The 10,785-nt window shown below is 34.7% G+C and overlaps 1 protein-coding gene across 1 annotated transcript in view; it reads left to right on the plus strand.

Moving 5' to 3' along the window:
• Nucleotides 1-10,785, plus strand: part of LOC129232133 (uncharacterized) — a 47,712-nt gene extending 36,927 nt beyond the window's left edge. The window contains 4 exon segments of the mRNA XM_054866374.1: nucleotides 5,448-5,503; nucleotides 5,644-5,780; nucleotides 5,915-6,039; nucleotides 10,614-10,785. Of these exon segments, the coding sequence (XP_054722349.1) occupies nucleotides 5,448-5,503; nucleotides 5,644-5,780; nucleotides 5,915-6,039; nucleotides 10,614-10,754 (459 nt within the window). The 3' untranslated portion in view covers nucleotides 10,755-10,785.

The raw sequence follows: 10,785 nt of genomic DNA on the forward strand, positions 1-10,785 counted from the left end.
CTCCAAATTGATCACCGTTCAAAAGAACGGTCGTCAGTTTTTAAGTGAACGAACGGATCCGTTCATTTTAAGGATTTGTTCTTTTTGACCCGTTCGTTCATGAACGACACATTCCTAGTAGACACACATACACCACGCATAAAAATATTTAACATAGAAGTAAAAGTTCTAAAATCGCTAACAGAGCCGGATTTCGACTTAACGGGGGCACTGAGCTATTGCAGGTACGTTTTTCCCTTTTGCGGTCCGGACATTTTTGTCGTAGGCTCGTATTGGAAACAGACCATTTCCCCCCTTTATGTGTCATTTTTACTGACACAGCTCTCATGTTTTTGTCTCATTTTTTTAATGCTCCCGCTGCTTTTATTTTAATTTTAATTGTTATTATTTTTTAAATTCATCTAGTAGTGAGAAGGGGTAATCGAGACTACAAAAATATAAAGAAAAAATGGCAAACAAAACCTTTTGAAAGTTAAGCATTCTTTTGCAAGTCAAGATCAATCAAAATAAAAATTACTTGTTCCACAAATCGTTGACGTTAATCGACAGAGAAGAAAAGCGAGGGAGGAGAAAATGGAAGCACATCGTCACTTGCTCATAGCGGCTTTTAGTGTAATTTGTTTTTGTTCATTTCCCCCAACATCCCCCCCCCCATTTCATCAAGTGCCCTATGGTAAAAATCGTTCAAAATACTTCAGAAGAAATGGTGTAGAGATTCAGAAGATAAGTAACGAAAGAGCAATATTCTGTCCATTCGGACAATTCATACTTTATTCTCTTGATAAGAAACAAAATTGAAGTACTCTTCAAAAAATTTCAAAAACTTAAAAAATTTTCAGAGGCTCCAAAACAGTTGAAATTATTTAAAGCACTTTATTTGCTCTTTCCAGAAGTTGATTGTACGGTCTTGCAAAATGATTATAACTTTGTAAGACACACCCGTTTTAAGTTAAAAATAAATTGACGAAATATGTCCCAAAACAAAACAATTTTTCACAAAAATTTATCTTGAGAAATAAACAACAAAAAAGCGAGAATCGTGATTTTTGCATTTTTTACGCAGGATGTATCAAGAAGCTGAATTTTACTCATCTTAGTAACTAGATACTAGCCTAATCAGAAGCTAGGGGCCCGGCCCTTGGGGAGTCCCTGGCTCGAAATCAGCATTGTGGATGTTTTATATGAGTTTTTTTTTTGGGGGGGGGGGAGGGCAAGTCCACCAAACTGACAACGGGCCTACCTTGGCCCTGGACGGCCCTGAACTGAATTGGGAAAGAGAGCAGGAAGTCCTAATAAGGGTTTAAAATTTCAAGTATGCTTTGCAGCTAAGGAGAACTAGAATTGCTGTTTCTGTATTTCTTCAAATTTTTACTCGTTTAATTGAAACATAATCAATAACTTGATTATTTTCCTTTTCTGACATCAGTAAATAAAAAAAAACCTTCTTTTGTATTACGTGACAAAGCATTACAGGTTCCGGGGGGGGCGTTGTCCCCCCCCCCCTGGATACGGCCCTGATTTAGTATTTTGTAAGGAAGACAGTCAATGGAATTATCTCTCCGAGTAGCTTGTAAAAGGTGCTTCCTTACATAATAAGTCTTTTTGCAACGAAGCTACTTTTCAGTGGCTGAGCAGATTTCCCGCATTATTTGCACATGCCTTTTTTCGGATCATTCGTAATCTTGAAGAAATTAAACATACTGCGGCGATGCTTTTTTTTCTTTTAAAATAAAATTTGCTTCAACGCAATGATACCAAATTTTCGAGATTTAATGAAACTTGATTATTTATCAAAAAAGTTTTAATTACAGCTTTTTTTTTCTTTTTTTAGTGTTGCTTCTTACCAAATAAGACTTCCTACAAGAAAGTTTTTTTTCGGATGATTTAATTTGGCCCGTTGCTTACTTTTCAAGCACCCTATAAATATTATAAGAATTTTGGTGTAATAAAGCTTACATGTATCCGCTAAGAAGGAAGCCAGTCAACTCTTCGAGTAGATTGTAAAAGTTGTTTCCTTACAGAGAATAAGTCTTTCTGCAACGAAACTAGTTTTCAGTGGCCGAGTAGATATCCTGTATTTTTTCTATGAGTCGTTTTAGGAGGATTTGTAAAATGATCGGAAAGTTTTATTTTGACCTTAACCAAATAAAACTTACGAGGTCAAAGCGTTTTTTCTTTTTATTTTGAAGAAATAAGGTTTATTTCTGCAAAAGGAAGCCAAATTTAGAGATTTAGTGGAATTCGGCCATCCATAAATAAAGTTCCGATTCCTGCAAATGTTGTTTCTTTGCAATGTAAGGCTTGCTACAAGAATGCTACTTTCCAATGTCTGTTTACTACGAAGCTACTTTTTAGTGACTGAGTAGATTTCCCGCATTATGTTTTTCGGATTATTTGTAATCTTGAGAAAATTAAACATACTGCGGCGATGCTCTTTTTTTTATTATTCCTTTCAAAATAACGTTTGCATTAACGAAACGAAGACAAATTTTCTAGATTTAGTGGAACTTGATTTTTTATAAATAAAGTTATTACTGCTATTTCCTTTCTTTCTTTCTTTTTTTTAGCCTACTTTCCCAGTAAAAGTCAGAAAAAGAAGAAAAAATCATGAAAGAAGGCTTAATACATCTTTAAAATATCGCGAAAAACAAAAAAAGAGTCAAAAATAAATAAAATAATTAAGTAAATATTGAAAAATTAAAAATTGGAAAGTAGGGTATTGAGATTGGGGAAAATGTCTGTCGGTCCCCCCCCCCCCCCCCAATAACTTTTGAATGAATAATCCGATTCGAACAAACTTTTTTTTTGTTCGAAAGATCTCGGCGAGAACACCTCATTCCCATATTTCACTTTTTGATTTGAACTATTTTTGTTCAATTTTGAACAGTTCAAAAAAACTTAACATTAGCGTCTACGGGGAAACTGAAAGTCAATGTAGATTCCGTACTTGAAGGCGGATTTACTTCAAACAAATTTTGTTGGAAATAGCTCTTGACGCCAAACTTCAGATTCCGACTCTGAGAATTTAGGGGCACCTGACTCCGACTCCTGTGCCCGATACTTGATCGGGCTCCGACTCCCCGACTTCAACTCTGACTTCGTAGCTTTGGCAAAAAATTATACACAGAGGACAAATGACTGACTCCGATTCTTGGATATTCGACTCCGACTCCTTTATCCCAAAATGAGATTGACTCCGCAGCTATGGTTTTAACTGTGAAATAATTATTGTTGATATGATTTGTTTTTATTTTCACGCTAAAGTTTTAACTTAGGTATTCAGTTTTCGGCGAATAAACTCGATGTCATTTATGTTTTTACATAAAGATATGCGCAGACGATTTTTTTTTTTATTTGACAATGAAAATTATTTCTTTAAGTTGACATTTTTTCGTTTTGAAAGCTGTTAAAGAATTTATTTTTTTAATGGAAAAAGTGTATTAGCTGCTTTGTTTAAACGGTGCTACTACTTTATTTGTTCCTTTTTTTAAAATATATATACATATTTTTTTTTTTTTTTAGATGAGTGAGAAATATTTTATTCCTAGACATTAACTTAAAATATTTTTAAAATATGTTTGAAACAATTTGCGATTTTAGCTATTTTTGAGAATATTGATCAGGTACTATAAAGTAGTATGGATATACGGGAAAGTAGACTCGTTTAGTTTTAGACGGAACTTCTTGTTGATTATGCATGACTACGCTTATTGAAGCTATTTGACGCTCATTGAACGCTTTGTTGTTATTTGTAGTTGAATCTCTAAGATATACACATATCCGCTATAAGCTGAACTAAATTTTGATTATTTTTGCTACCGAGAAGTAAATTCATTTTTCTTTTAAAACTATAAAAATACTACTTAAAAATACAGTATAACTTCGATTTAACGATACCCGATTTAACGATTTCATCAATTTAATGATACATTTCATTTTTACGGATTTGACTATATTAAATGTCTATTCTCCTCGATTTAACTATAACTTTTTCCGGTCCTTTGACAAAATCGTTTTCAATTTAATACTTAATGCATTTTGCAATTTGATTTTGTTTGATTGAGTGAATGTAAAGCAGAATGCTTAAGTAATTAAAATGCCACTAAGCTGACCCAGAGTTTCTATAACAGACGTCTGTAAATCAAATAAATATATAAATCATTGCCAATTTTCTAAAATAACTTCCGAATAGACTTTTCTTTAAATACTGTTAAAGACTTTCACGGCCGGCGTCAATATGGGGAGATAACATTTCCGGGCTTATTGGCCGTGGTATAATTGGAGTAAAAATTCCAGGAATTTGGAAAATTTGGAATTTCTACTCCAATTAGACCACGGCCAATAAGCCCGGAAATGTTATCTCCCCAGACTTTTCTTTCTTCAGAAAGAAAGAAAAACCAATTCTCCGTGTTTGCTAATGTTGACTGCGGCACATTGAATATTTTTGTGGTTAATAAGTCCTCCAAGTTCCCATTTCAAGTCAATACCTCTGAGAGTGTTGGACAAGGGGTTGCTTGATTACTGACTGGGATCAAAGAACAGAACTGTTTTCAGAGACCCATCCAATCGGTTAAAGCACATGTAGTGGTAGGTACGGGGGACCTTAGAGTGTAATGTAATGTTGTAGTCTCTTTTTTTATAGAGGATTTTTTCCAGAACGTTTCTCTGAGCTGGTACTAGAGAAAGATCAAGTACCAGTAAGCTTCATCTTCTTTTCTTTACTAATAATAAAGTTGAAAGTTTGTGTCTCTGGATCTCTGTCTGTTTCGCGCATAGCGCCCAGACCGTTCGGTCGAATTTCATAAAATTTGGCACAAAATTAGTTCGTAGCTTAGGGGTGAGCACCTCGAAGCTATTTTTCGAAAATTCGATTATGTTCTTTTTTTAATTGCAATTTTAAGAAAATTTTATCGAGCAAATTATCATAACGTGAACAAACAAATTATAATAACGTGGACTAGCAAATTACCATAACGTGGACGAGCAAACTATTATATGCGACCATGGGCAAGCAAATTAACATAGCAAATTGGCGAGAATTTCATCATCCATTATTTGTAAATATACCGGCGAACGAAATGACCATTTAATTTTCAAATACGGGCAAAGCCGTGCGGGTACCACTATTAGGGAAAAAAAGGCTTACAGGTTCCAGCTCTGAAATGGCCATTCCAGACTGATGATCCCAAACAAGGTCTCTGGATGCCATAGCGAGCTGTTTGGTATTTGTTTGTAAATTATGCTCATGTTTTCAAATTATTTACTTGTTAAAATTCCCTCCCCCCTATTCTTATTCGATTGAGTATCTCACAAGAATACATTTACTTGTTTGTGTACAAAGATTGACTTTTCTTCAGTAGCTTGCTATCATAAACTATTTCATGATTTTATGAAGCCATCTTTACAGATTAATCAATTACTTTCTCTCTCTTTTTTTCCTGTTTAAGGGCATTGGAGCACCAGTTGGATCTATAGTAGCAGGCACTAAGGAATTTATTACAAAGTAAATAACTTTTATAATATTTTTAAAATGTTTTGTGAATTCTTGAAGTCTCAGTAGCTTCAAAATTTTCTCTGCAATTCTTAATTTTGAAATCTTTAATGTATCAGACTTTTCCCCCACTTGATGAAATTATATTTTAGAGTGCATCGGTGTCGAAAAGTCCTTGGGGGAGCTTTGAGACAGGCTGGAGTGCTCGCTGCAGCTGCACTTGTGGGCCTGGAGTCTGCTCCAGATAGAATGAAAATCGATCATGAAAGAGCTCTCAAGCTTGCAAAGGGTAAACTTTTAACTATCATAAATGCATAAATTTCATTTTTTTTTTTTGAAATAATAACGCAGTTCAATAATTGTTCCTAAACTTCGGTTTTTTGAAAAACAGTTTATAAATAAATACTTGAATTTCTCTTTCAGCTATTTTCGACCTTAAAAGTCCTTTGGTGACAGTGGATCCTTCAGTAGTGCAATCAAACATGCTTATTCTCAGCTTCCCGTCTCCGAATTTCACCTCTCAACACTTTGTGGAAAGAATGGGCATGGTACAGTATCTAAAAACATTTTCCAATAATGTTTCTCAAACTATGCTTTCATTTAGTGTTGTTAAAGCAAAGTTTATCATTATTTGACTACCTTGAAAAGCCTACTGGGACTCTCAAAACGAGAGGTACCGACAGGGCCCGATTAACCTTTGAAGGTAGGGAAGTTGGACCTCATTTTGGCCCCTCCCCCCCACTTTTTTTGGGGGGGGGAATTTTTCTAAACATTCAATGCACATTGATACAACATTGACTAATGCTAGGAGGCCCAGCAGAATTCAGACTTAAGTTTATTACACCTTACCTACTGACAGAAATTTTGTTTATTACATATGTTGCACTTGAATTCTCAGTAAGTTTGGGGAAGTAACATTTTGAATCATATTTGACACAGGGCCGGATTTAGGGGAGGGCAGGCGGGTCTACTGCCCCTGGGTCTCCACAACAAAGGGGCCCCCCACAGTAAAATTTTTACAAAATATCCTAACTTTCACGGGTCAAAAAAATCGGATATATACATATATATCAAAATATTCGGATATATATCAAAGTATCGGATATTTTCGAAAATATGATGATCTTCTTGGACCCTTATTAGGGGCCTCCACTCCTTCATTGCCCTGGGCCTCCACACTTCCAAATCCCGCCCTTTTGACACTTCACAAGGGAAATTAAATATCATAAAATTACATTGTAACGCAGTTGAATCAAATCCCACGTTTAAAAACCTAGCTTGTAGCTAAATTTTACCAAATGTGTCCTCTCTTTCAATAATTTTATTCTTTCAAACATTTTTCTTGAGCAAGTTACAATGTTTGTAATCTCTTTAGAAAACGCAGTTAAAAGTAGAAACTGAAATTGTTAAGCAGTTTTACAGTGATATTTAGGTCCCCTAAAAATTCTACGGGGAAGCTCAAGCTTCCCGAGTCTTTTGGGTAATCAGGCCCTGAGCACCGACAAACCTTTACACTTAAATTTATTCTGTGATTATACAGTAAACTCCCAATTATCCGCGGAATAGGGTTCCACGGTTACAGCAGATAATCCGAATAATAGTTAACAAACGGTACTACTGATTACAATAGCTGAAAATATATGAATAACACCCACACATACATTTAAATTATAGCTAAAAACATTGCCAAATTGCATCTACTAACATTTAATTAAAAAAAAAATGCATATGAGGCAGTGAGAAACAAAGGGATGTAAGTGGACATTTTCAAGTTTCGAGTAAAACGCGTTAAAAGATAACGTCCTAGGTAGGCTATCATTGTTTTTTTTTTTCTAAATCATGCTGTACAGTAGCACCTACCAGGGCGATTAGTACTATCTCTTGCCCGAAGACAAGGGAGAGGTTTTCCTGCTATTTGCATTGGTTATCTCTAAATTTTTAGTTTTGCCACTTGCATCCCTTTGATTCTCATTGCCTCATATGTGAAAGGTAAAAGCGAAAAATAACACAATCATAAGTTGAAAAAAACATTTAATGACTGTTATAATAATAATAATAATAATAATAATAATAATAATAATAATATAAATAATAATAATAATAATATAAATAGTAATAATAATAATAATAATATAAATAATAATAATAATAATAATATAAATAGTAATAATAATAATAATAATATAAATAATAATAATAATAATAATAATATAAATAGTAATAATAATAATAATAATATAAATAATAATAATAATAATTTGAATTCTGAAATTTTTAATTCAAATTATGTTTTTCGCAATCACGAGTTGCGCAGGACCCTACTCGATGGAGTTAGTTTCTAGAAACGGCTCTTGTCTCCCCAAGCTTGCCCCTCCTCCTGGGAGATAACGTGTGTATAGTGGTTTGCGTGTATAGGAGCGTGCGTGTGTACGCTTGTGTGCGTGCGTAGGCCTGTCTGTATGCAAGTAGGCGTGTATGTATGTGTGTAAAGGCGTTTGTGTGTATGTATGTAGAACATTGACGCCACCGCCCAGGAGAAGTGGATTCCAGGGAATGGTGCTCAGGACCAGTGGAGGTGCGCCTGCAGCGGCCGACGGGCAGTGGTGCTGCAGAGGCCCCTGATCCAAGCTGAAAAAGGAACCGGACCTCAAAGACGTTGAAATGAAAACAATAAGCAATCGTGATTGCTCAAAAAAATGTGAAAAGAGCCGCGGATAATCCGACCGCCGTTAATCGGGAGTATACTGCATTTCTGGAATATACATGGTTTGGTATATTAACCTCCACTTCCCTTATTTGGAGAGGACGCTGTGTGGGTCGGGAAAGGGATATAAAGGTGGAAGTGGTATCGACAGATAGCGTTGTACGTGCCATTTGCAGTAGTAGCAATGGCAGGGCGCAGTAAGCATCGTCATGTGTTGTGGAAGGAGTGTATAATTACAATGATAAACACTTTGGAGATTCGTAGATGGACGCGCCTACGAGTGGCAAACTTTTCAGCGTTGTAATGGTCAAAGATCGGCCAGGCTTTTTTTTTTCCTCTAGTGCACAGTGCAGTACTTATGACTCTAAAGTTTGATACCTAAATATAATATTTTCTATCTGTTTGTAATCTAGGATCTTATTAGTAATGTACTTAAATATTAGTTATCGAAAAATTTGATGGATTTTGTTGATGTTTTCAAACGGAAAAACAGTCATCTTTCAATACCTTCGCACTGCGAGCGAGGCCTAATGGGGTACTCAGCTTACACATGGAGTTTGTTCGCGAAATATTAATTTTTTGAACGAAATTTATCATTAAGAAAGTGATCAGTAATTCAAATTTAGTTTAAATGATTTGCTTTAAGTTTATATCATTGCATTTCTCTCTCTCTTTTTTTTTTTTTTTTTTTGATCCTGGATTTGTAGATCAATGAGAGGCGAACTGTAGGGGCTATGTGTGGACTGGACAATTTAAATAAAATAATAGTTTAAAAAACTAAACAAACACGCTCTTGTAGCAAAAGGAGCTAAAAAGTAAAAAATAATCTTTGAACTAGGTTCATCAACGAGACGATGAAACTGCCAACTCTAAAGAATTATTATTTTTTCAAATTAGCTTAAAATAATAGGAACAAAATAATTGACCAGACAATTAACTTCAATGCAAAAAAAAAAAAAAAAAAAAAAAAACAAAGCAAAAAAGCGTGGGATGCTCTCCATTTACATTTTTGCTACGATTCTGCATCACTGTAAGACGATATCGTCTAAGCAATGAGATTTCTAAGACATCTGATATCAAGCTTCTACGCTTAAAATATGACGAGGCGAAGCTGCAAGACTTCGATTTGCAAAAGCTGAAACATATTGTGATAAGTGTTGCTCTTTTTAACTCGCTAAGCTCATGAACTATTTTCATAGTTTTCATATGAATTGTGTTTTGGTAGCAAAATCAAATTTATCCACAGTGTTGTTGTAAATTTGCCACATGTTTTACCTGTATACAGTGAAACCTGTGTAAGTTGACCACTTGCAGTGCACCACTTTAATGGTCAACTTAAACAGGTGGTGAACTTATAGAGGTTGAATTATATGATATGGATCTAATTCTGTGCCTGAAAATAGCGGTCAACTTATGAGGGTGGTCAACTTTACAGGTTTTACAGTACGACCTAAAGACAATTTTGTGTTCACAATTCGCAAAGTTGCCAACAGCTCCGCATTTTGCGGAGTTGCTCCGAAAAAATTGCGAGACTTCGCAGCTCCACAAAGAAGTTATTTTGCTCCGCCTTTCCCGTTTGGTCTTTATTCTGACCAGACTTACAAAACATTTTAATAAAATAAAATTTATTTTAATTGTATTTTGCTAGTTTATTTGGCATGTAAACATGAAAATTAAACCCTTATACATATGCTAGTGCTTATCAAAAATTAAAAACAATTTTAGATAAGAGATTGAATTTTTTTTATATCTTTTTGAGTGATTTTTATGCAAAATACCAAGTTGCTCCTAATATTTCAAAATGCTCCTCAAAATCAAAACAGATGCTACTCAAATTGTTTCTTCAAGGTTGGCAAACCTGAAACTGATCTATTTCGCCGTCCCTACTGAAAATTTACGTTGATAGAATTTTGCTCGAAAGATTCATAAAATGAAATATTGGGTTTGTTCCAATCTTTCATTTATCGCATTGACTAAATCTGAACATTTTAGTTTGGATGATAAAAGACGAAGGCAGTGACAGATTTAGCGTTATCCAGGGCATGTAGTGTGGCACCACGAGGAGGCTGCCACACTACATTTCTACTTCTCACTATTTTTCTTTTAACTATTTTAAGGGCTACGAAGAAGGATTTTCATAGTCCTTTTTTTTTCTTTATGGATAAAATTATATTTCTACGAGAACTGTTAGATTATTACAAATAGTTGTCAACTATAATATCATTCTGCAATACTAATTTACTTTAAAGTTTAAAAATGCAATACTGAAAATTATTGTGACAAGGTCTATGACCATTCTTCCCCGTGGCTCTTTATTTGAAGGACGTGATAAAAAATATTTATATATATTTTGTTTTGTAAGGCCTTTCATGCACAATAATTAATCCGTTTCCTTCTGTTGTTTCCTGTATTTCCCAGGTCTCAGATGCAGATGAAGAAAAAGTTATTGTCAGAGCTTGTGCTTGGTCTAGAAACAGAGTTCGCCTTGTTCTGCATTCCGACTTATCACAAGAGGACTTACATTGTGCTTATCGAAAGATTCGAAGCTTATCTGCATAAAAAAAGTTCCTCTTAAATAAAATCGTGATTT

This window comes from Uloborus diversus, unplaced genomic scaffold (assembly GCF_026930045.1).
Source record: "Uloborus diversus isolate 005 unplaced genomic scaffold, Udiv.v.3.1 scaffold_11, whole genome shotgun sequence".
Taxonomy (NCBI): domain Eukaryota; kingdom Metazoa; phylum Arthropoda; class Arachnida; order Araneae; family Uloboridae; genus Uloborus; species Uloborus diversus.